Source organism: Salmo salar, chromosome 02, assembly GCF_965601325.2.
Source record: "Salmo salar chromosome 02, fSalSal1, whole genome shotgun sequence".
NCBI classification, from domain to species: domain Eukaryota; kingdom Metazoa; phylum Chordata; class Actinopteri; order Salmoniformes; family Salmonidae; genus Salmo; species Salmo salar.
In genome coordinates, this window is record NC_138292.1 from 1,843,131 (window position 1) to 1,870,000 (window position 26,870).

General features: G+C 45.3%; 1 protein-coding gene across 4 annotated transcripts in view; it reads right to left on the minus strand.

Moving 5' to 3' along the window:
- Positions 1 to 1,601: 1,601 nt before the first annotated feature.
- Positions 1,602 to 26,870, minus strand: part of LOC106573240 (ankyrin repeat and IBR domain-containing protein 1) — a 64,474-nt gene continuing 39,205 nt past the window's right edge. For 2 of the 4 annotated variants that reach the window (XM_082958979.1, XM_082958966.1), the window contains 11 exons: positions 25,343 to 25,431; positions 21,131 to 21,261; positions 16,795 to 16,929; positions 15,603 to 15,689; positions 14,934 to 15,000; positions 14,571 to 14,716; positions 13,864 to 14,042; positions 13,615 to 13,666; positions 12,255 to 12,357; positions 7,453 to 7,499; positions 1,602 to 7,105 (listed from right to left, as the gene is read on the minus strand). In XM_082958979.1, the coding sequence (XP_082815105.1) occupies positions 6,161 to 7,105; positions 7,453 to 7,499; positions 12,255 to 12,357; positions 13,615 to 13,666; positions 13,864 to 14,042; positions 14,571 to 14,716; positions 14,934 to 15,000; positions 15,603 to 15,689; positions 16,795 to 16,929; positions 21,131 to 21,261; positions 25,343 to 25,431 (1,981 nt within the window). In that variant the 3' untranslated portion in view covers positions 1,602 to 6,160. The remainder of the gene's footprint in view (positions 7,106 to 7,452; positions 7,500 to 12,254; positions 12,358 to 13,614; positions 13,667 to 13,863; positions 14,043 to 14,570; positions 14,717 to 14,933; positions 15,001 to 15,602; positions 15,690 to 16,794; positions 16,930 to 21,130; positions 21,262 to 25,342; positions 25,432 to 26,870) is intronic. The other 2 variants (XR_014379697.1, XR_014379692.1) reach the window with 2 other exon arrangements.

A 26,870-nucleotide genomic window follows, 5' to 3' on the forward strand; every position in this document is an offset into this window, starting at 1 on the left:
CAATATAAGACAAGTACTGGAAACAATAAAACACTATGAAAAATCTGGGAAGCCAGGCCTGGTATTTATAGCTGACTTTGAAAAGGCTTTTGATAAAGTACAACTGGAGTTTATATATATATAAGTGCCTGGAATATTTCAATTTAGGAGAATCTCTTATATAATGGGTTAAAGTTATGTATAGTAACCCTAGGTGTATAATAGTAAATATTGGCTACTTCTCAGAAAGTATTCAACTGTCAAGAGGAGAAAAAAGAGGAGAGAAAAAACAAGGTTGTTCACTATCGGCATATCTTTTTATTATGGCCATCAAAATCAGATCCAACAATAATATCAAGGGGCTAGAAATCCAGGGCTTAAAAACAAAGGTGTCATTGTATGCTAATGATTCATGATTTCTTTTAAATCCACAATTTGGATCCCTCCACAGCCTCATGAAGTTGTTTGCAATTTCAATTTAATCTACCAGAAAAGAAAGAACAAATATTATGATTAAATTCAATTATACTAATTGATTTTAAAAAATGTTAGTTTTGGAGATACATTTTTAAAAACAGTATAATCTTTGTAAATTATATCAGAAATAGGAATGGTGGAGTTATGTCACACACGCAGCTAACAACAATATATAGAAATGTCTGCTCTACCCAAAATTACAACCAACTAATTGCAGCATTATCGCAAAAATGGAAGAGGCAAGTGGAAGGGGGAAAAGGCAAGAAAGTTGTCTGTCGGCCCTGGATTAAAGACCAAAATTGGTTAAAGAAAATTGTGACGAATAAAAGACTACCAGTTTAATTTAAGGACCAAAACATTGACAGCTGTGCCATATACAATGCATTCAGAAAGTATTCAGACCTTTTGACTTTTTCCACATTTTGTTTCGTTACATCTTTAGGATAAAGATAAATGGAATAGAGCTGAGCACAGGCAAAATCCTAGAGGAAAACCTGCTTCAGTCTGCTTTCCACCAGACACGGAGAGACAAACTCACCTTTCAGCAGCACAATAACCTAAAACACAAGGCCGAATCTACACAGGAGTTGCTTACCATGACGACATGTAATGTTCCCGAGAGGCCTAGTTACAGTTTTTACTTAAATCAGCTTGAAAATCTATGGCAAGACTTGAAAATGGCTGTCTTGAATTGACCACGCAAAGCCTTTTACCCAGAAAGACTCACAGCTGTAATCACTGGGCAAAGGGGATTCTAACATGTATGGATTTAGGGGTGTGAATACTTGTGTAAATGAGATATTTCTGTATTTCATTTTCAATACATTTGCAAAGAAATTCTAAAAACATGTTTTCACTTGGTCATTGTGGTATGAATACTTTGACAGGACTGTATGAATGTAGATAATGGAAAGCATTGGTGAACATTTTATTTTGAATGTTTTATAATAAAAGATAGAAGATAACATTCATCTCAGAAGTAAAACTCCATAGAAAGCACTGGTTATGATTGATATAGATTTGAACGTTTTATAAGAAAAATAACAGCTTGCTAAATGACTCAAATATACATGTAAAACTCCATAGAAAGCACTGGTTATGATTGATATGTTTATGTTTTTGTATTGAAAGAAAATACAATCCACCCCAGTAGTAAAACTCCATGTTTATTGGCCACACATCAAAACAGTATGTTTTTCATTTAAAAGAGGGAATGTATAAAGTATAGACTATGAAAGTGCAAATAGTATTTTCAAGGATTAGTTACTTTATAATAAAAATGTAACAGCTTACAACATGTTTGCCTTTTTTCTTTAAATATATTTCTTTAAGTAAAATGCCAAGAAAGTCCAAATTCAATATAATTTTCTGTTTTACTCATTTCATGCACAGCATACTGTTACATCAAGGACAACTCAACCAATTTACATGACTGAAGTCCCACAAGTTCACCAGCTCCGTGTACGGCACTCACAGCAATACGTTTCTTCAGTGGTTGTTTCAATAGTCACTTTACAATTACTTCAATAAAAATCACACTAGTTTTGGCTAAAAGATCAATTCCAAAATGTGAAACTTTGAAATATCAATATCATTTATATTTCACTAATAATTTATAGACAACAAATCAATACATCTTATTTTTTTAAAATGAGTTATTCATTATATCTTGATATTTATTTTCAATCGTAATAAGACACTTTAAATTTAAATAAATACATCTGTTTTTCCCCCCCCACTGTCCTGCATTGTGTTTTCTGATCCAGGATACACTTTACAAATACCTTTCCAAAGTCAACACTCGTCATAAACTTGTAGTTCAGTTATCGACCCACAGATATGTCTGTCCATCCAAGAACAACCCCCTACAGCCCATCCACAACAAAATAACAAACAAACCAGTAGAACAGTGTTGAATATCATCAGGTCAAATCAGAGTTATTCATTAATAAATGCATTATATAAAACACTCTGGAAACAATCTGATATCACACTAAAGAGACGCTCCAATTATAAAAATGTCTTTAAAAAAAAGTATCATGTTTGGACACGTGTTAGTGTTGTGAGTGGAATTTCTATAAACATGTGTTTGTAGTTTGTACACTACATGACCAAAGGTATGTGGACACCTGCCCGTCCAACATCTCATTCCAAAAAAACATGGGTATTAAATCTGGAGTTGGTCCCCCCCCTTTGCTGCTATAACAGCCTCCACTCTTCTGGGAAGGCTTTCCACTAGATGTTGGAACAATGCTGAGGGGACTTTCTTCCATTCAGCCACAAGAGCATTAGTGAAGTCGGCGCATTGATGTCGGGCGATTAGGCCTGGCTCGCAGTCTGCGAACCAATTCATCCCAAAGGTGTTCGATGGAGTTGAGGTCAGGGCTCTGTGCAGGCCAGTCAAGTTCTTCCACACTGATCTCAACAAACCGTTTCTGTATGGAACTCACTTTGTGAACGGGGAACTGTTGCCACAAAGTTGGAAGCACAGAATCATCTAGAATGTCATTGTATGCTGTAGCGTTAAGATTTCCCTTCACTGGAACTAAGGGGCCCGAACCATGAAAACAGTCCCAGGCCATTATTCCTCCTCCACCAAACTTTACAGTTGGCACTATGCATTCAGGCAGGTAGCTTTCTCCTGGCATCCGTCAAACCCAGATTCCTCCGTCAGACTGCCAGATGATGAAGTGTGATTCATCACTCCAGAGAATGTTTTTCCACTGCTCCAGAGTCCAATGGTGGTGATCTTTACACCACTCCAGCCGACGCTTGGCATTGCGCATGGTGATCTTAGGCTTACGTTCGGCTGCTCGGCCACGGAAACCCAATTCATGAAGCTCCCAACGGACAGTTGTTGTGCTGACGTTGCTTACCAGAGGCAGTTTGGAACTCGGTAGTGAGTGTTGCAACCGAGGACAGATGATTTTTATGCGCTACGCGCTTCAGCACTCGGTGGTCCCGTTCTGTGAGCTTATGTGGCCTACCACTTAGCGGCTGAGCCGTTGTTGCTCCTAGACGTTTCCACTTCACAATAAAAGCACTTACAGTTGACCAGGGCAGCTTTAACAGGGCAGAAATTTGACAAACTGACTTGTTGGAAAGGTGGCATCCTAGGACGGTGCCACGGACATCAATGAGCTCTTCAGTAAGGCTATTCTACTGCCAATGTTTGTCTATGGAGTTTGCATTGCTTTGTGCTTGATTTTATACACCTGTCAGCAACAGATGTGGCTGAAATAGCCGAATCCACTAATTTGAAGGGGTGTCCACATACTTTTGTATATATAGCGTAGCTACACACACCATTACTTACTGTAAGACCTCAGGAAAATGTGGCAATACACTTTAAAAGATTGACATAAAAGGCACTGTAATGAATTGCGTAGAGAACCGTTTTTACGACCCGCTGAACCCATCTACTGTAGTTGCTGAGTCCCATCAAGGCTTAAACTTTCATAATAGGTTTTTATAAATAGCTTTATAATGGGCTGGTTTCCTCATTAGGCCTAAACCTAGTTCTGGACTAGAAAGCAGGGAGAATCTTCATTGAAAGTGATGTTTAGTCCAGGACCAAGGGGTAAGTCTGAGAAAGCAGCCCTAAAATAGTTCAGAATGAACCAGTGACATCATTATTAGGTATAAAACACTAAGAACATATCTGATTCCAATTCTTCTTTAACTACTGTTATTTTCCTATTGGAGTGAACAGCAGCAGATTGTTCCTCTCTATTGTCCCTTCAGGGCTACTAGCCTTGTCCATCTTCATGAATACTTGACATCAGGCTGTCAGTCAGACAGTCTTCTAATGGGTTCAGTACAACAACATGGAATAGATCTGAGCAGGCACAATTCGTTTTGGAGTCCACTTGGTGATTACAAAACTGTGCTTTTGTTAGCCAGTGTTTGACACTTAACAACTTAGCGATACATTAGGCAGATCTGGACGGGACTGAGAGCAGGTTTTTCTGCTCAGTCAGACTGTACACTGTTATATTGGGATAATAACACTACTAGAAGCAGGTAGCACAGCATTGCTCTCCTGTACAGCTGATTACAGCCTCCCTCAGAACTCTCCTGTACAGCTGATTACAGCCTCCCTCAGAACTCTCCTGTACAGCTGATTACAGCCTCCCTCAGAACTCTCCTGTACAGCTGATTACAGCCTCCCTCAGAACTCTCCTGTACAGCCGATTACAGCCTCCCTCAGAACTCTCCTGTACAGCTGATTACAGCCTCCCTCAGAACTCTCCTGTACAGCCGATTACACCTCCCTCAGAACTCTCCTGTACAGCTGATTACAGCCTCCCTCAGAACTCTCCTGTACAGCTGATTACAGCCTCCCTCAGAACTCTCCTGTACAGCCGATTACACCTCCCTCAGAACTCTCCTGTACAGCTGATTACAGCCTCCCTCAGAACTCTCCTGTACAGCCGATTACAGCCTCCCTCAGAACTCTCCTGTACAGCTGATTACAGCCTCCCTCAGAACTCTCCTGTACAGCTGATTACAGCCTCCCTCAGAACTCTCCTGTACAGCCGATTACAGCCTCCCTCAGAACTCTCCTGTACAGCCGATTACAGCCTCCCTCAGAACTCTCCTGTACAGCTGATTACAGCCTCCCTCAGAACTCTCCTGTACAGCCGATTACAATCTCCCTCAGAACTCTCCTGTACAGCCAATTACAGCCTCCCTCAGAACTCTCCAGTACAGCTGATTACAGCCTCCCTCAGAACTCTCCTGTACGGCTGATTACAGCCTCCCTCAGAACTCTCCAGTACGGCTGATTACAGCCTCCCTCAGAACTCTCCTGTACGGCTGATTACAGCCTCCCTCAGAACTCTCCTGTACAGCCTCCCTCAGAACTCTCCTGTACGGCCTCCCTCAGAACTCTCCTGTACAGTTGATTACAACCTCCCTCAGAACTCTCCTGTACAGCTGATTACAATCTCCCTCAGAACTCACCTGTACAGCTGACTACAGCCTCCCTCAGAACTCTCCTGTACAGCTGATTACAGCCTCCCTCAGAACCAAGTCCAAACACAATACAGTATACTTCAGCGGAAAACACTTAAAAATATTAATCATCAATATAAAAAAAATACTAGATCAAAAACTCCTGCAAAGTGTATTCACTATAATAATGCACTATAATCACCTCATGTTGTAATCTAAAACAGATCATCTGAAAGAAGCAACTTGTTCATCATTTTATCAGCAAATATCAATTGTGGGTAATATAATACCAATAACACTCATTCAAACACCTTCCATCCCGCTTTTTAGGAATCCACCCAGTCCTCCGTCCGTCTTTCCCCCGGGAGGGCATCTCATGCCAGTATAGACCAGCTATCAAGTGTTTGATGTGTACTTGTAAACACTGGAAAGAGAAATACACTCCCATCATAATATATCTCCTCCTGCACTACAATCAAGTCAGGATTAAATTCCTCCAACACCATCACTGGCTACTGTCCCCTCTCAGTCAGGATTGGTCCTCTCTCTCTCTCTCTGCATGTCAGTGGTTTGACCCCTCTGAAGGCTTCTGTCTTCCATCAGACCAGGAGAGTTTGCTCCTCCCACTCAGATGTTTCCTCCAATCAGAGTCATAACAGGTGGATTTGCTCCACCAACTCGGAATTTTCTTCCAATCACAAATCAGACCAGGTGCATCTTCTTCTTCCCACTTAGATTTTCCCACCAATCAGACCAGGTGTATCTGCTCCTCCCATTCTGAAGAGCTGGTGCTAGGCAAAAGGTCAGAGGTCACAGAGTCACACATGGGCGTGTCTACGTGAACGACGTTACCCCCAGCGAGCCTCTCCCCGGCCCTGTCCCCTGTCCCGGTAGTCACCATGCAGGACGGGGCCATGACCTCTGACCCCACCGTAAGGTCTAGATGGGTGGGTCTCTCCCTCTCAGCCTCCTTCTCCTCCAGACCCTGGGAAAGGAAAGGGAAACAGTCCCCATCTTCCCCCAGCTCGCCCTCACCTTTCTGGAGCTTGGCACGGGGCTGGTGGAGGTCAGCTTGGACATCCTCCTCCACGGAGGCTGTGTTGGCCGTGGTCTGTGCTGCCGTGTTGAAGTCTAGGTCTGTGTCCGAGGAGGTGGTGTTGGTGGAGGAGGGGATGAGGGTGATGCTCTGAGGATTCATATCATGGAACCAGGCCATGATGTTGCCCAGCAGGTTGGTGTTGGGGTGTGAGGGGTCCTGGAGCCCCGTTGATGTGGTGGTAGTGGAGTCCGTAGTATCACTGGAGGACGAGAACAGAGCCTCACCTGAAGAAGGCTCCCTGAATGGGTTGAGATTGTGATTGCTGTAGTGCTGCTGGGATGGGTGGTGGTGTAAGGCATAGACCCCTGGAACCCCTTCATACAGGCGCTGGCTGCTGATGGTCCCCATGTTGCCTAGTCTCATGACACGATCCTCCAGCTCCAGGAGTTCTGAGCTGCTGATGGCTCCCCGGGGCCCCACTTCCACCCCCTGGGGCTCCGCGTCCAATCTGGACGGGAGGGAGGTGCCGATGGCCCCCAGGGACGCCTCATTGGACAAGAACTCTGGAGTGTCCCCGGCCATCGCCAACCCAGACTCTTGGAGTGACAGCTGGATAGCCAATAGGATGTTGGGATCGTCCTCATCCAATGAGCCCTGTTTAACACATAAACAGAAGGAATGGGGGAAAGTACGCATGTCATGTGGAAAGGGACGAAGGCCTTGTAGAATACTAAATATTTCATCTGTTTAAGACTATTGGTGCTGTTTATATGTCTTGTAAAATGATGTTATGACGCAAGATATATGTCTGTGAAGACAGACGGTATAGAAAAATGTTAGAAAAAGCAAGAAATAAAACCATTTTAGAAATCGGCAAGACTGAACTTCACATTGGCACACAACAACTTAGTTTATTCGACAGACAAAAAAATGATCTGGCTTATGTTTAATAAGAGGTAAAGACGAATACACAGACGACATGAAAAACACACTGAACTCACCATGGGGGGACCTCGTCTTCTCCCACCTCCCATTTCCTGTGTGTCTGCTGTATGAAGAAAGATAAACCCCACAGTCAGTCAGTCAGTCAACCCACCTCCCATTTCCTGTGTGTCTGCTGTATGAAGAAAGATAAACCCCACAGTCAGTCAGTCAGTCAGTCAGTCAACCCACCTCCCATTTCCTGTGTGTCTGCTTTATGAAGAAAGATAAACCCCCACAGTCAGTCAGTCAGTCAGTCAACCCACCTCCCATTTCCTGTGTGTCTGCTTTATGAAGAAAGAAAACCCCCACAGTCAGTCAACGTTACAGAACAATCACACTGACAAACTCACAGCTCAAACTATTCAAGGTCTTCCCAGCGAAGGAAAAGCTAGAGATTATTCCTTTTGTTACTGTTTTCCAGGATCGAAGCCATTCATGTAGTGAAAACACTGACCCCATTAATGGGGGGGCCAGAAACACATCAGCCTTTTAATAAACGTGTAGGAAACATCCAGTCATAGCTGGATATCCTGAAGAAATACCAGGTAGACAGATACCTGGAAACACATCCAGTCATAGCTGGATATCCTATAGAAATACCAGGTAGACAGATACCTGGAAACACATCCAGTCATAGCTGGATATCCTATAGAAATACCAGGTAGACAGATACCTGGAAACACATCCAGTCATAGCTGGATATCCTATAGAAATACCAGGTAGACAGATACCTGGAAACACATCCAGTCATAGCTGGATATCCTATAGAAATACCAGGTAGACAGATACCTGGAAACACATCCAGTCATAGCTGGATATCCTATAGAAATACCAGGTAGACAGATACCTGGAAACACATCCAGTCATAGCTGGATATCCTATAGAAATACCAGGTAGACAGATACCTGGAAACACATCCAGTCATAGCTGGATATCCTATAGAAATACCAGGTAGACAGATACCTGGAAACACATCCAGTCATAGCTGGATATCCTATAGAAATACCAGGTAGACAGATACCTGGAAACACATCCAGTCATAGCTGGATATCCTATAGAAATACCAGGTAGACAGATACCTGGAAACACATCCAGTCATAGCTGGATATCCTATAGAAATACCAGGTAGACAGATACCTGGAAACACATCCAGTCATAGCTGGATATCCTATAGAAATACCAGGTAGACAGATACCAGGAAACACATCCAGTCATAGCTGGAGATCCTATAGAAATACCAGGTAGACAGATACCTGGAAACACATCCAGTCATAGCTGGATATCCTATAGAAATACCAGGTAGACAGATACCTGGAAACACATCCAGTCATAGCTGGATATCCTATAGAAATACCAGGTAGACAGATACCTGGAAACACATCCAGTCATAGCTGGATATCCTATAGAAATACCAGGTAGACAGATACCAGGAAACACATCCAGTCATAGCTGGATATCCTATAGAAATACCAGGTAGACAGATACCTGGAAACACATCCAGTCATAGCTGGATATCCTATAGAAATACCAGGTAGACAGATACCTGGAAACACATCCAGTCATAGCTGGATATCCTATAGAAATACCAGGTAGACAGATACCTGGAAACACATCCAGTCATAGCTGGATATCCTATAGAAATACCAGGTAGACAGATACCAGGAAACACATCCAGTCATAGCTAGATATCCTATAGAAATACCAGGTAGACAGATACCTGGAAACACATCCAGTCATAGCTGGATATCCTGAAGAAATACCAGGTAGACAGATACCAGGAAACACATCCAGTCATAGCTGGATATCCTATAGAAATACCAGGTAGACAGATACCAGGAAACACATCCAGTCATAGCTGGATATCCTATAGAAATACCAGGTAGACAGATACCTGGAAACACATCCAGTCATAGCTAGATATCCTATAGAAATACCAGGTAGACAGATACCTGGAAACACATCCAGTCATAGCTGGATATCCTATAGAAATACCAGGTAGACAGATACCTGGAAACACATCCAGTCATAGCTGGATATCCTATAGAAATACCAGGTAGACAGATACCTGGAAACACATCCAGTCATAGCTGGATATCCTATAGAAATACCAGGTAGACAGATACCTGGAAACACATCCAGTCATAGCTGGATATCCTATAGAAATACCAGGTAGACAGATACCTGGAAACACATCCAGTCATAGCTGGATATCCTATAGAAATACCAGGTAGACAGATACCAGGAAACACATCCAGTCATAGCTGGAGATCCTATAGAAATACCAGGTAGACAGATACCAGGAAACACATCCAGTCATAGCTGGATATCCTATAGAAATACCAGGTAGACAGATACCTGGAAACACATCCAGTCATAGCTGGATATCCTATAGAAATACCAGGTAGACAGATACCAGGAAACACATCCAGTCATAGCTGGATATCCTATAGAAATACCAGGTAGACAGATACCTGGAAACACATCCAGTCATAGCTGGATATCCTATAGAAATACCAGGTAGACAGATACCTGGAAACACATCCAGTCATAGCTGGATATCCTATAGAAATACCAGGTAGACAGATACCAGGAAACACATCCAGTCATAGCTGGATATCCTGAAGAAATACCAGGTAGACAGATACCTGGAAACACATCCAGTCATAGCTGGATATCCTATAGAAATACCAGGTAGACAGATACCTGGAAACACATCCAGTCATAGCTGGATATCCTATAGAAATACCAGGTAGACAGATACCAGGAAACACATGGGTGCTACACATTAGTAGTGAGATGATGTGAGTTGGCAGTGTGATGGCTTGTTTAAAGCCACACCCAGAGGGCGGCCCATATTTCAACGTAATTCCTGTCCTAGAGGGGAAATGCCTGTTTACTTCTCTCCGAATATATATTCAGGAATTGGGGGGCGTGAACTAGAGGTCCTCACGGTTCCAGTAGACCCAGAAATTACGAGATCCCGACCCAGGACCCGAGCGGGTCCGGATTGGGTTATGATAAAATTTCCACGGGTCTCGGGTATCTGCAATTAAAATAGATTTACTAACTGGACCAGTCCTCTGTTTATTTAACACGTGTGTGGTTATGTAATGTAAATGTGATGAGAACTGAGAGAGGTTGTCATCTGTTTCAGCCAATTACAACTCAATAAAACATTCAGTTTATGTCCAGCTGAAACTGGTTCCAGCTGCTCACCTCATGCTCCAGAGGACGGACAGACAGAGAGAGAGAGAGAGAGAGAAAAGCCTTGGCCTAGCCTATTGCTGAGGGAGGGAGGGAGGGAGGACGGACAGAGAGAGAGAGAGAGAGAGAGAGAGAGAGAGAGAGAAAGAGGGAAAGAGGGAAAGAGGGAGAGAGAGAGAGAGAGAGAGAGAGAGAGAGAGAGAGAGAGAGAGAGAGAGAGAGAAAAGCCTTGGCATAGCCTATTGCTGAGGGAGGGAGGGAGGGAGGGAGGGAGGGAGGGAGGGAGGGAGGGAGGGAGGGAGGGAGGGCAGATGGACAAGCCTTGGCCTAGCCTATTGCTGAGGACAGACAGACAGGCTAAATATTCAGGAATTGGGGGTCTGAACGTGGGGGTGAATTCCACGTGGACTGGAGAGAAACATAACCACTAGGGCTCTGACACGGACAACGATCACGGTAGCTAGCTAGCATGCTAACCTTATCTAAACCTTTGGTAAGCTAAATTAGGAAATTGGCGCTGGCGGAAGGCTATTTGGCTACGGTACAGCAGAGCCAAGTCAGACATCCTGTGCTCACGGTTCTCACACAGGAAGTGAAACGATAGGTTGCGTAACAACACCCTGACATCACGGACAAACTCTGGGTATCATCTTTCAGTTGAATGTAATCTTTATTTTCTCTCACTGAGACGGCTAGTCGGAAGCCCTGAGACGGCTAGTCTGAAGCGCCGAGACGGCTAGTCTGAAGCGCCGAGACGGCTAGTCTGAAACGCCGAGACGGCTAGTCTGAAACGCCGAGACGGCTAGTCTGAAGCGCCGAGACGGCTAGTCTGAAGCGCCGAGACGGCTAGTCTGAAGCGCCGAGACGGCTAGTCTGAAGCGCCGAGACGTGAAGCGCCGAGACGGCTAGTCTGAAGCGCCGCGACGGCTAGTCTGAAGCGCCGAGACGGCTAGTCTGAAACGCCGAGACGGCTAGTCTGAAACGCCGAGACGGCTAGTCTGAAACGCCGAGACGGCTAGTCTGAAGCGCCGAGACGTGAAGCGCCGAGACGGCTAGTCTGAAGCGCCGCGACGGCTAGTCTGAACCGCCGAGACGGCTAGTCTGAAACGCCGAGACGGCTAGTCTGAAGCGCCGAGACGGCTAGTCTGAAGCGCCGAGACGGCTAGTCTGAAGCGCCGAGACGGCTAGTCTGAAGCGCCGAGACGGCTAGTCTGAAGCGCCGAGACGGCTAGTCTGAAGCGCAGCGACGGCTAGTCTGAAGCGCAGCGACGGCTAGTCTGAAGCGCCGAGACGGCTAGTCTGAAGCCCCGAGACGGCTAGTCTGAAGCACCGAGACGGCTAGTCTGAAGCACCGAGACGGCTAGTCTGAAGCACCGAGACGGCTAGTCTGAAGCACCGAGACGGCTAGTCTGAAGCACCGAGACGGCTAGTCTGAAGCACCGAGACGGCTAGTCTGAAGCCCCGAGACGGCTAGTCTGAAGCCCCGAGACAGCTAGTCTAAAGCACCGAGACGGCTAGTCTGAAGCACTGAGATGTCTAGTCTGAAGCACTGTGAGCGTCTAGAATAAGCTATAGTATCTATCCATGTATCTTTTAGTTATTGATTCATTATTACCTAAAGTGCTGTCGCTAGGGTCGTCAAGATGGGGAATGTCCCCTCTCTGTCTCCTCTGCTGACGATCCCTGTGTCTCCTCCGGTACTGGAACTCTGCATACTCCTGTAGGGTCAGTCACATGACACACCATGACGTCACAGGTCGTACGTCATAACGTAAACACACACACACATTGGGAGAATCTCAATTGACTCCTGACGTCCTCTCTACTCACCTCTATTTTAAAAACCCGTTGGATGAGAAGATCAGAAGGGAGGGACTTCTGATATTCTCATCCAATCCAGTTAAAGGAGGCGAGGGCATGGGATACACTGACTCACAGGAAGACACATTGAGACAGAGTCACATTCTCCAGACATCCACTGTCTGATAGTGATGCGCAGGGTTGACTCATAACCCGCAGCCCCCCAACGGTTATATCCTCAGGGCGGGTGGGTATAAAATATTGTGTGGATGAAGGGTGGGTGGGTGCCGGGTTGAATAAACAGAAAACAATACCTTTAAAAAAGCCATGAATGTATAATTATTGTGCAATTTATAACTGTAGCAGCTCCAACTTCCTAATAGTCGCATGATGTATTAAGTAGCTCTATTCACTTCCTAATAGTCACAGGATTTAAAAAATATATATAATAATAATAATAATAATTTAATCTTCATTTAACTAGGCAAATAGTCACATGACAGTGGCAGAAATTAACCCTCACATACTGATCAACTAGACATTAACAGAGGTTGTTGACATTTAGCTAGATATTCAGACCTACAACCGTTAGCTAGATATTCAGACCTACAACAGCTAGCTAGATATTCAGACCTACAACAGCTAGCTAGATATTCAGACCTACAACAACTAGCTAGATATTCAGACCTACAACAGCTAGCTAGATATTCAGACCTACAACAGCTAGCTAGATATTCAGACCTACAACAGCTAGCTAGATATTCAGACCTACAACAGCTAGCTAGATATTCAGACCAACAACAGCTAGCTAGATATTCAGACCTACAACAGCTAGCTAGATATTCAGACCTCCAACAGCTAGCTAGATATTCAGACCTACAACAGTTAGCTAGATATTCAGACCTCCAACAGCTAGCTAGATATTCAGACCTCCAACAGCTAGCTAGATATTCAGACCTACAACAGCTAGCTAGATATTCAGACCTACAACAGCTAGCTAGATATTCAGACCTACAACAGCTAGCTAGATATTCAGACCTACAACAGCTAGCTAGATATTCAGACCAACAACAGCTAGCTAGATATTCAGACCTACAACAGTTAGCTTGATATTCAGACCTACAACAGCTAGCTAGATATTCAGACCTACAACAGCTAGCTAGATATTTACTTACCTCAGGAGATGCAAAGCCCAAATACTCCCAGTCCCACGTTCCACCTCCAAAACTAGAAATACAAAAAGTACAACGTAATAGCAGTTATTCTGTTATGTTATTAAAACAATTCAATTAGTGGAGAGAGAAAACAGAACACAACAACTGCACAAGAAAACATTCTGAGTGAACCCACATTGGGGGTGACCTTTATCTACAATTGATTGAGTTGGGGACTGAAACGGTTTGTGAGGGGTCAGGGATTCCCACCTGCGTCTAGGGGCCTCTGGGGAGTCGCTGGGGGCCACCCCCCGGGCGACGGAGGCCAGGAACTCCTGTCTCTTCTGCTGCACCAAACAGGCCGCTCGGATGATCTTATGACGGGGAGTTCGGAGGTAAGGACGGTTGACTTTCTGAGCTAGGTCCTCTGTCACCATCTCCAAGTCAGTCTACACACAGACAGGAAGAGGCAAGACAAAAAGTCTACAAACTGTAGAGGAAAAAGTAACTCTTAGCTGTATAATTTTAAACCGTGAGGAAGCAGGGCCAGCCCTCGTCAATCTGCCGCCATAGGCGGACGCCTAATCCCGCCTAATGAACAGGCCAGCCGTGTGAGGAAGTCATTAACGAAGAGAGTAAAAAGGGTTCTTCACAACAAGATCCGTTATTTTAAAACCTCAGTGTTTGAGAGGAAGTAGTTTCAAAACCTCAGCGTTTAAGAGGAAGTCGTTTTAAAACCTCAGCGTTTAAGAGGAAGTCGTTTTAAAACCTCAGTGTTTAAGAGGAAGTCGTTTTAAAACCTCAGTGTTTAAGAGGAAGTCGTTTTAAAACCTCAGTGTTTGAGAGGAAGTCGTTTTAAAACCTCAGTGTTTGAGAGGAAGTCGTTTTAAAACCTCAGTGTTTAAGAGGAAGTAGGTTTTTGACAAGACATTTCAGATGTTTTATATACGAAACCTTTCTCTAAGATCCGTCCGTACCTGCATAAGTTCAAAAATCTCTTTCTTGGTGGATTTGATCTCCAGGAAGAAGCCGTAGGGGTAAGAGCACTTGAGTATGCTGCGAGTCTTCAGCAGCTCCAGCACCGCATCTTCAATGAACGTAGTGTCGGGTGGGCCTCCGTCTCCTGAGAGAGAAGAGATCACGGATCAGGATTACTCCCTCTCTCATACACACAAACACATCATATTACATTCAGAAGAAGAAGAAGTGATAGATTTCAAGTAGTTTAGAGTGTCATTAATACATCTCCACTGTATGATTGTAGTCTGTGTGTTGGTCTATTTATGTGAAATGTCTATCTGAACAAAACTATGAAAAAACATTGAGAAATATCCACATACTTCCACTCAAGGCTCTGCTCAGCTGTTCCATCTTGTCTTTGGCTGTCTTCAACAGGCGCTGCTCCAGCTAGATAGAAGGACAGTCAAGGTAAAGGACCCACTACAGGACTTACTAAAGCTACATGACAGTTAAACAAACCCACCGCTGCCCTACTTACCTGGACAGGGTGTCAGGCTGCACAAGGACATCCTAATACAAACTGGCAAGTGTTACAAAAATGCACCACAGACCCTTTTACCTGGTAGCTGTGTTCATGGTTCTGGTAGTGGTCCAGTTTTTACCTGGTAGCTGTGTTCATGGTTCTGGTAGTGGTCCAGTTCTTACCTGGTAGCTGTGTTCATGGTTCTGGTAGTGGTCCAGTTTTTACCTGGTAGCTGTGTTCATGGTTCTGGTAGTGGTCCAGTTCTTACCTGGTAGCTGTGTTCATGGTTCTGGTAGTGGTTCAGTTTTTACCTGGTAGCTGTGTTCATGGTTCTGGTAGTGGTCCAGTTCTTACCTGGTAGCTGTGTTCATGGTTCTGGTAGTGGTCCAGTTTTTACCTGGTAGCTGTGTTCATGGTTCTGGTAGTGGTCCAGTTTTTACCTGGTAGCTGTGTTCATGGTTCTGGTACTGGTCCAGTTCTTACCTGGTAGCTGTATTCATGGTTCTGGTACTGGTCCAGTTCTTACCTGGTAGCTGTGTTCATGGTTCTTGAAGCGGGTGTAGTAGTGCATAAAGCGGTCCAGTTCCTGGAAGCCCTTATGCTTCTTCTCAGCCTGCAATGACAAGAAGACAAGACAGACAGTGTTACCTCTGGTCCAGAGTTGGGTAAACTACGGCCCCCGAGCCCATTTAATCCTGATCCGGGAGGTTTGAGTAATTTTTTTAAAAACAAACAAAAAAACCCACTTCACCCGACTGTCTATAACTAGATAGAAAGTATGAAGAAATTATAAACAGACCTATACATTTCTATAGCTTATAACAGACCTTTATATTTATATAAATTATAATGGACCTATACATTTATATCAATTATAACGGACCTATATATTTATATAAATTATAATGGACCTATATATTTATATAAATTATAACGGACCTATATATTTATATAAATTATAATGGACCTATATATTTATATAAATTATAATGGACCTATATATTTATATAAATTATAACGGACCTATATATTTATATAAATTATAATGGACCTATATATTTATATAAATTATAACGGACCTATATTTTATATTTCCCCACCCCGCTCTAGTCTCCAGACTCCCGATGTGGCCCTCCAGACAAAACGTTTCCCCACCCCGCTCAAGTCTCCAGACAAAACGTTTCCCCACCCCTCTCTAGTCTCCAGACTCCCGATGTGGCCCTCCAGACAAAACGTTTCCCCACCCCGCTCAAGTCTCCAGACAAAACGTTTCCCCACCCCTCTCTAGTCTCCAGACTCCCGATGTGGCCTTCCAGACAAAACGTTTCCCCACCCCGCTCTAGCCTCCAGACTCACAGTGTGTCCCAAATGGCATCATAATCCCTATATAGTGCACTACTTTTAACCAGAGCCTATGAGGATAGGGTGTCGATTCAGCCAGCCACAGTGTGCTCTGCCAGCTAAACGACTAAACAAGCGATTCTTATTGCCTCCAGTGTCTCATCTCTCCCTGGCAGGGCTGGTCTTGTTGAGTGGAGTACAGGAATATAACACAGGACAAAGGTGTAGTGCAGAAGTACATTACCAACAGGTTGATGACCCTCTGGTCATCTGTGATGGAGGTGGACTGTCACTGAGTTTCTCTCTGAAGTCTAGAGTTGGTGTGTGTGTGTGTGTGTGTGTGTGTGTGTGTGTGTGTGTGTGTGTGTGTTCCACACCTCCACAGTCATGTCTTTGTTCTGCTCCTCCACCTGGTTGATGACCTCATAGCGGGTACAGCGGTAGTACCCTCCAGTAGACGAGCTGTGTTTCTTCCATTCCTCCAGACAGATCCAGCAGAAGTCATACTTACACTGCAGAGAGGGAAAGACGGAAGAGGAGGTAGTCAGTCAGTAGCAGGAAATAGCAAGGCCCTAACCTCTGGCATGGCTAAAGGTAGTCAGTCAGTAGCAGGAAATAGCAAGGCCCTAACCTCTGGCATGGCTAAAGGTAGTCAGTCAGTAGCAGGAAATAGCAAGGCCCTAACCTCTGGCATGGCTAAAGGTAGTCAGTCAGTAGCAGGAAATAGCAAGGCCCTAACCTCTGGCATGGTTAAAGGTAGTCAGTCAGTAGCAGGAAATAGCAAGGCCCTAACCTCTGGCATGGCTAAAGGTAGTCAGTCAGTAGCAGGAAATAGCAAGGCCCTAACCTCTGGCATGGCTAAAGGTAGTCAGTCAGTAGCAGGAAATAGCAAGGCCCTAACCTCTGGCATGGCTAAAGGTAGTCAGTCAGTAGCAGGAAATAGCAAGGCCCTAACCTCTGGCATGGTTAAAGGTAGTCAGTCAGTAGCAGGAAATAGCAAGGCCCTAACCTCTGGCATGGCTAAAGGTAGTCAGTCAGTAGCAGGAAATAGCAAGGCCCTAACCTCTGGCATGGCTAAAGGTAGTCAGTCAGTAGCAGGAAATAGCAAGGCCCTAACCTCTGCCATGGTTAAAGGTAGTCAGTCAGTAGCAGGAAATAGCAAGGCCCTAACCTCTGGCATGGTTAAAGGTAGTCAGTCAGTAGCAGGAAATAGCAAGGCCCTAACCTCTGGCATGGTTAGAGGTAGTCAGTCAGTAGCAGGAAATAGCAAGGCCCTAACCTCTAAAGCCTGGGACCCATAAGGGAGCCGGCCAAAGATAGCTGGCCTGAAGCTCAGAGGTTGCTGGAACGCGGACTGAACAAGAGTTTTCCCCTGTGGCTTAAAACTAATCAATGGTCCTCTATGTGTTCTTTTGATCTGTCACCAGGGAGACAGACCATCCGTTTACACACTGCATACAGATCTATCCATCTGGGGGAAATGTTCGACAAGAGTTAAAACCACCAAACACTACTACCTTTCAACATGATTTCCAGTCCTATTCAGCCCTCGGTCATTCCCACTAGAAACACTGCTTTGCTGTCTGGTGTGGTGAAAATGTAAAAAGGAAACTAAAACACAAAGCCAACTGCTGAAACCGCTGTTGTCCTGAGGAGACAGGACTTGGACGACACTCAAGATAATCTATACTATATAGTGACTGACAGAGAGGAGAGAGAGAGAGAGAGAGAGAGAGAGAGAGAGAGAGACAGAGAGAGAGAAACAGAGAGGGAGAGAAACAGAGAGAGAAGAGAGAGAGAGAAACAGAGAGAGAGAGAGAGAGAAAGAGAGAAGAGAGAGAGAACTACAACATCATGTAGTACAACAGGCCTGTCACTACAGCCCTACAACATCATGTAGTACAACAGGCCTGTCACTACAGCCCTACAACATCATGTAGTACAACAGGCCTGTCACTACAGCCCTACAACATCATGTAGTACAACAGGCCTGTCACTACAGCCCTACAACATCATGTAGTACAACAGGCCTGTCACTACAGCCCTACAACATCATGTAGTACAACAGGCCTGTCACTACAGCCCTACAACATCATGTAGTACAACAGGCCTGTCACTACAGCCCTACAACATCATGTAGTACAACAGGCCTGTCACTACAGCCCTACAACATCATGTAGTACAACAGGCCTGTCACTACAGCCCTACAACATCATGTAGTACAACAGGCCTGTCACTACAGCCCTGCAACATCATGTAGTACAACAGACCTGTCACTACAGCCCTACAACATCATGTAGTACAACAGACCTGTCACTACAGCCCTACAACATCATGTAGTACAACAGACCTGTCACTACAGCCCTACAACATCATGTAGTACAACAGACCTGTCACTACAGCCCTACAACATCATGTAGTACAACAGACCTGTCACTACAGCCCTACAACATCATGTAGTACAACAGGCCTGTCACTACAGCCCTACAACATCATGTTTTGACTTAAAAAGCAGCTTGAATATCTATGGCAAGACTTGAAAATGGCTGTCTAGCACTGATTAACAACCAACTTGACAAAGCTTGAAGAATTTTTTTAAAGAATAATGTGCAAATATTGTACAATCAAGGTGTGTAAAGGTCTTAGAGACTTACCCAGAAAGCCTCACAGCTGTAATCACTGGCAAAGGTGATTCTAATGTGTGACTCAGGGGCATGAATACTTACAGAAATATCAAATTTAAATATTTCATTTGCAATCAATTTGCAAACATTTCTAAAAACATGTTTTCACTTTGTCATTAAGGGGTATTTTGTGTAGAGTGGTGAGAAAAACATTTAATCAATTTTGAATTCAGGCTGTAATAAAACAAAATGTGGAATAAGTCAAGGGGTATGAATACATTCTGAAGGTACAGTACATTCAGAAAGTATTCAGACCTCTTTACTTCTTCCACATTTTGTTACGTTACAGCCTTATTCTAAAATTGATTAAATTGTTTTTTTTCACTTGTCAATCTACACACAATATACCTCATAATGACAAAGCAAAAACAGGTCAAATTCTTTTTGCAAATGTAGTTCAAATAATATCACATAATATCAAATATCACATTTACGTAACTATTCAGACCCTTTACTCAGTACTTTGTTGAAGCACCTTTGGCAGTGATTACAGACTCAAGTCTTCTTGGGTGTGACGCTGCAAGTTTGGCACACCTGTATTTGGGGAGTTTCTCCCATTCTTCTCTGCAGATCCTCTCAAGCTCTGTCAGGTTGGATGGGGAGCGTCGCAGCACAGCTATATTCAAGTGTCTCCATAAATGTTCGATCGGATTCAAGTCCGGGCTCTGGCTGGGCCACTCAAGGACATTCAGAGACTTGTCCCAAAGCCACTCCTGCATTGTCTTGGCTGTGTGCTTAGGGTCGCTGTCCTGTTGGAAGGTGAACCTTCGACCCAGTCTGAGGTCCTGAGCGCTCCTTCATCAAGGATCTCTTTGTACTTTGCTCCGTTCAGCTTTCCCTCGATCCTGACTAGTCTCCCAGTCCCTGCCGCTGTAAAACATACCCACAGCATAATTCTACCACCACGCTTTAATGTAGGGATGGTGCCAGGTTTCCTCTAGACGTGATGCTTAGCATTCAGGGCAAAGAGTAATCTTGGTTTCATCAGACCAGAGAATCTTGTATCTCATGGTCTGAGAGTCCTTTAGGTGCCTTTTGGCAAACTCCAAGCGGGCTGTCATGTGCCTTTTACTGAGGAGTGGCTTCCGTCTGGCCACTCTTCCATAAAGGCCTGATTGGTGGAGTGCTGCAGAGACGGTTGTCCTTCTGGAAGGTTCTCCCATCTCCACAGAGGAACTCTGGAGCTCTGTCAGAGCGATAACCGGGTTCTTGGTCACCTCCCTGACCACGGCCCTTCTCCCACGATTACAGAGTTTGGCCAGGCGGCCAGCTCTAGGAAGAATCTTGTTTTTTTGCTTTGTCATTATGGGGTATTGCAGATTGATGAGGAAGAAAATGAATATAATCAATTTTAGAATAAGGCTGTAACGTAACAAAAATGTGGAAGAAGTCAAGGGGTCTGAATACTTTCAGAAAGCACTGTATATAAAAGAGAGATCCAAGTTTCAAAGGGTTGAATGTGATTAGACCCTTAGAGCGCCACACCGTCAGAGTTGCCCTACTTTCCCCTGACAGCATTTTCCAAAACAGCATTTTCCAGATAACTCTAGGTCCTCAAATACATTCTCTGGCGTATCTAACATTATAAACTGGGTGGTTCCATCCCTGAATGCTAATTGGCTGACAGTCGTTGTATATCAGACCGTATACCATGGGTATGACAAAACATGTATTTTTACTACCTCTAATTAAGTTGGTAACCAGTTTATAATAGCAATAAGGTACCTCGAAGGTTTGTGATATATGGCCAATATACCACAGCTAAGGGCTGTGTCCAGGCACTCTGCGTTGCGTCGTACTTAAGAACAGCCCTTAGCCGTGGTATATTGGCAACATACCACACTCCCTCAGGCCTTATTGCTTAATTATAACATTCCTCAGATAGATATCCTCCCAACCGGCTCCCTATTCCCTATTTAGTGCACTACTTCTGACTAGGGCCCCATAGACTCTGGTCAAAAGTAGTGCACTATATATAGGGAGTAGGGTGCCATTTGGTACTCAATCCAAGACACTGTGGCCTACCTACCTTAGCACACTGCATGTGGTTGCAGCCTTCGTTCTTCTGAATAGGGGACTTGCAGTTGGCGCAGGGTTTGGCGTTTGACAGTAACCACAAGCAGTTGGCTGCATCTTCATAGGCTTCACTCACACCAGCCACTTCCCAGGGAAAACAACAACACAACAGACCGATAACTGGACACGACTCATTCCACAGCTCAGCATTCAGAGAGGGGGAAAAGTGGTAGTGTTCCTACAACCTACAGTGTGTGTGTGTGTGTGTGTGTGTGTGTGTGTGTGTGTGTGTGTGTGTGTGTGTGTGTGTGTGTGTGTGTGTTTTTTTCCTCTCTAATAGCCCATTCAACCTGACGGTAATCGCTGCTATTGAAACACTGCGTCTTTATTCTCTGGTAGCATCCTAATTGGCACCCTATTCCCTATATAGTACACTACTTTTGACCAGGGTACATAGGGCACATAGTATACTACTTTTGACCAGAGCCTTATGTAGGGAATAGGGTAACTTTTGAGAAAAAATCACTGACTGAACAGAATGGAACCGTGACAGCTTTTAAAGCCTGAACAAAAGCACCCAGTGAAACTGGTTTCAAAGCACAACAATAACACCTTTTATTCCTGCCTGAAACCTGGTGTTGCCTGTAGCTAGCATCTGAAACCTAGTGTTGCCTGTAGCTAGCATCTGAAACCTAGTGTTGTCTGTAGCTAGCATCTGAAACCTAGTGTTGCCTGTAGCTAGCATCTGAAACCTAGTGTTGCCTGTAGCTAGCATCTGAAACCTAGTGTTGCCTGTAGCTAGCATCTGAAACCTAGTGTTGCCTGTAGCTAGCATCTGAAACCTAGTGTTGTCTGTAGCTAGCATCTGAAACCTAGTGTTGCCTGTAGCTAGCATCTGAAACCTAGTGTTGCCTGTAGCTAGCATCTGAAACCTAGTGTTGCCTGTAGCTGGCATCTGAAACCTAGTGTTGTCTGTAGCTGGCATCTGAAACCTAGTGTTGTCTGTAGCTGGCATCTGAAACCTAGTGTTGTCTGTAGCTAGCATCTGAAACCTAGTGTTGCCTGTAGCTAGCATCTGAAACCTAGTGTTGTCTGTAGCTAGCATCTGAAACCTAGTGTTGTCTGTCGCTGGCATCTGAAACCTAGTGTTGTCTGTCGCTGGCATCTGAAACCTAGTGTTGTCTGTAGCTGGCATCTGAAACCTAGTGTTGCCTGTAGCTAGCATCTGAAACCTAGTGTTGCCTGTAGCTGGCATCTGAAACCTAGTGTTGCCTGTAGCTAGCTGGCATCTGAAACCTAGTGTTGCCTGTAGCTAGCTGGCATCTGAAACCTAGTGTTGCCTGTAGCTGGCTGGCATCTGAAACCTAGTGTTGCCTGTAGCTGGCTGGCATCTGAAACCTAGTGTTGCCTGTAGCTGGCATCTGAAACCTAGTGTTGCCTGTAGCTGGCATCTGAAACCTAGTGTTGCCTGTAGCTAGCTGGCATCTGAAACCTAGTGTTGCCTGTAGCTGGCATCTGAAACCTAGTGTTGCCTGTAGCTGGCATCTGAAACCTAGTGTTGCCTGTAGCTGGCATCTGAAACCTAGTGTTGCCTGTAGCTGGCATCTGAAACCTAGTGTTGCCTGTAGCTGGCATCTGAAACCTAGTGTTGCCTGTAGCTGGCATCTGAAACCTAGTGTTGCCTGTAGCTGGCATCTGAAACCTAGTGTTGCCTGTAGCTGGCATCTGAAACCTAGTGTTGCCTGTAGCTGGCATCTGAAACCTAGTGTTGCCTGTAGCTGGCATCTGAAACCTAGTGTTGCCTGTAGCTGGCATCTGAAACCTAGTGTTGCCTGTAGCTGGCATCTGAAACCTAGTGTTGCCTGTAGCTGGCATCTGAAACCTAGTGTTGCCTGTAGCTGGCATCTGAAACCTAGTGTTGCCTGTAGCTGGCATCTGAAACCTAGTGTTGCCTGTAGCTGGCATCTGAAACCTAGTGTTGCCTGTAGCTGGCATCTGAAACCTAGTGTTGCCTGTAGCTGGCATCTGAAACCTAGTGTTGCCTGTAGCTGGCATCTGAAACCTAGTGTTGCCTGTAGCTGGCATCTGAAACCTAGTGTTGCCTGTAGCTGGCATCTGAAACCTAGTGTTGCCTGTAGCTGGCATCTGAAACCTAGTGTTGCCTGTAGCTGGCATCTGAAACCTAGTGTTGCCTGTAGCTGGCATCTGAAACCTAGTGTTGCCTGTAGCTGGCATCTGAAACCTAGTGTTGCCTGTAGCTGGCATCTGAAACCTAGTGTTGCCTGTAGCTGGCATCTGAAACCTAGTGTTGCCTGTAGCTGGCATCTGAAACCTAGTGTTGCCTGTAGCTGGCATCTGAAACCTAGTGTTGCCTGTAGCTGGCATCTGAAACCTAGTGTTGCCTGTAGCTGGCATCTGAAACCTAGTGTTGCCTGTAGCTTGCATCTGAAACCTAGTGTTGTCTGTAGCTGGCATCTGAAACCTAGTGTTGTCTGTAGCTGGCATCTGAAACCTAGTGTTGTCTGTAGCTGGCATCTGAAACCTAGTGTTGCCTGTAGCTAGCATCTGAAACCTAGTGTTGCCTGTAGCTAGCATCTGAAACCTAGTGTTGCCTGTAGCTGGCATCTGAAACCTAGTGTTGTCTGTAGCTAGCATCGGAAACCTAGTGTTGCCTGTAGCTGGCATCTGAAACCTAGTGTTGTCTGTCGCTAGCATCTGAAACCTAGTGTTGCCTGTAGCTAGCATCTGAAACCTAGTGTTGCCTGTAGCTGGCATCTGAAACCTAGTGTTGCCTGTAGCTAGCATCTGAAACCTAGTGTTGCCTGTAGCTGGCATCTGAAATCTAGTGTTGTCTGTCGCTAGCATCTGAAAGCTAGTGTTGTCTGTCGCTAGCATCTGAAACCTTAGTGTTGCCTGTAGCTAGCATCTGAAACCTAGTGTTGTCTGTCGCTAGCATCTGAAACCTAGTGTTGCCTGTAGCTAGCATCTGAAACCTAGTGTTGCCTGTAGCTAGCATCTGAAACCTAGTGTTGTCTGTAGCTAGCATCTGAAACCTAGTGTTGCCTGTAGCTAGCATCTGAAACCTGGTGTTGCCTGTAGCTAGCATCTGAAACCTAGTGTTGCCTGTCGCTAGCATCTGAAACCTAGTGTTGCCTGTAGCTAGCATCTGAAACCTAGTGTTGCCTGTAGCTAGCATCTGAAACCTAGTGTTGCCTGTAGCTAGCATCTGAAACCTAGTGTTGCCTGTAGCTAGCATCTGAAACCTAGTGTTGCCTGTAGCTAGCATCTGAAACCTGGTGTTGCCTGTAGCTAGCATCTGAAACCTAGTGTTGTCTGTAGCTAGCATCTGAAACCTAGTGTTGCCTGTAGCTAGCATCTGAAACCTAGTGTTGCCTGTAGCTAGCATCTGAAACCTAGTGTTGTCTGTCGCTAGCATCTGAAACCTAGTGTTGCCTGTAGCTAGCATCTGAAACCTAGTGTTGCCTGTCGCTAGCATCTGAAACCTAGTGTTGCCTGTAGCTAGCATCTGAAACCTAGTGTTGTCTGTCGCTAGCATCTGAAACCTGGTGTTGCCTGTAGCTAGCATCTGAAACCTGGTGTTGCCCGTAGCTAGCATCTGAAACCTAGTGTTGCCTGTAGCTAGCATCTGAAACCTGGTGTTGCCTGTAGCTAGCATCTGAAACCTAGTGTTGTCTGTCGCTAGCATCTGAAGTGGTGATGTGAGCAGTGCTGAGTCCCAAATTGCATCCTATTCCCTATATAGGGCTCAAGTCAAAAGTAGTGCACTATAAAGAGAATAGGGTGACATTTGAGTCCATGAAGTTGAACTGTCCATCAATGGATGGTAGATATCAAACCTAGCAGCACTGACTTGATACAGCTGAATTTGTTTTGGGATTATTTGATTTCTAAAAGACAACGTGTCCATATCATCACACAGGAAACAAACATTTTGGGGTTGTGGCTCCCTCAGTAGCAAGCTGTTTGGGTGACTGAACGGCTTTCATAAATAGAGCATCTGTGACTGATTCCACATTTCTGCTTCTGTCAAAAGACATTGTTGTAATGTGTAATGAAGGACAGAAGCCATATTTAGTATGTGAAGAGGTATAAACAGTCTACTGAGGTAAAAGAGCAAGAGATGCACAACAACAACAACATCAGATGAAGAAGTCCACTGGGTTTTCCTTTAGAAAACTAACTCATCAATAGTAGAGATGCTTACATTCTTGGGGTCTCATCTCAGTAACTTCAGCCAGCCACATCTTCCATGTCTGGCAGTCGCATGGTTCATGGGCTTCTCCCTGGCACTCCCTGGAGACAGACAGACAGACGACTTTACCCTCCAGACACATCATACTGTCTGTTTATGTTCTGTCTGGGAACACATCCTAAGCATTACTCAGACTACCACAGACATGAAAGGAGTAGACAATAGAATGCAGTATCAAAACATCTCTGTGTTCTAACAAGATTGTAAGAGATGTCTTACTGCTCATACCACACATCTAATCTAATGACTAGACAGGATAGAATGCAGAATCAAAACACTGTGAGATCCCTAGGTCTATATCGAACCTCTCATTGGGGTTGGGTGTGTGTGGGCGGGGCTGGGGGTGTGGGGGGGGGCGGGGGGTGTATGGGGGCGGGGCGGGGCTGTGTGGGGGCGGGGCTGGGGGTGTGTGGGGGGGCGGGGTGTGTGTGGGGGCTGGGGGTGTGTGGGGGCGGGGGTGTGTGGGGGCGGGGCTGGGGGTGTGTGTGGGGGCGGGGCTGGGGGTGTGCGGGGCTGGGGCTGGGGGTGTGCGGGGCTGGGGGTGTGGGGGGGCGGGGCTGGGGGTGTGCGGGGGCGGGGCTGGGGGTGTGCGGGGCTGGGGGTGTGCGGGGCTGGGGGTGTGCGGGGCTGGGGGTGTGCGGGGCTGGGGGTGTGGGGGGCTGGGGGTGTGGGGGGGCGGGGCTGGGGGTGTGCGGGGGCGGGGCTGGGGGTGTGCGGGGCTGGGGGTGTGCGGGGCTGGGGGTGTGGGGGGGCGGGGCTGGGGGTGTGCGGGGGCGGGGCTGGGGGTGTGCGGGGCTGGGGGTGTGCGCCCCGTTGGGTCCCCTGGACCAAGATTGAGAAGCACTGCCTTTGAACAATGTAGAAACGTCCTGACCCATCTAAATGTCAGATTGTATGAAGTCATCTGACATTCTAAATCATGAAATGTGTAATAACTTGAAATATGAAACATTTACAAAAATAACAAGAATAAATATATACAGGTAAGTGCCAAAATAAAGGAAACACTTGAGTAAAAGGGCGATAGAGTTTATATTGAAAGCACGTGCTTCCACATCATGTTTAGGGTCAGGTATAAAAATGCCCAGTTGCCCATTATTTTGTCTACCATGGCTAGAAGAGATCTCAGTGACATTGAAAGAGGGGTCTCAAAGCAGCATAGGGGGTTTAAAGTGTGTGCGTGTGTGTGTGTGTGTGTCACCAGATCTCAAGCCAATTGAACACTTATGGGAGATTCTGGAGTGTCGCCTGACACGGCGTTTTCCACCACCATCAACAAAACACCAAATGATGGAATTTATTGTGGAAGAATGGAGTGGCATCCCTCCAATAGAGTTCCAGACACTTATAGAATCTACGCCAAGGTTCATTGAAGGTGTTCTGGAGGCTGGTGATGGCCCAACGCCCTATTAAAACACTTTATGTTGGTGTTTCCTTTACTTCGGCAGTTACCTGAATATATATTTTTAAAGTGCAATGA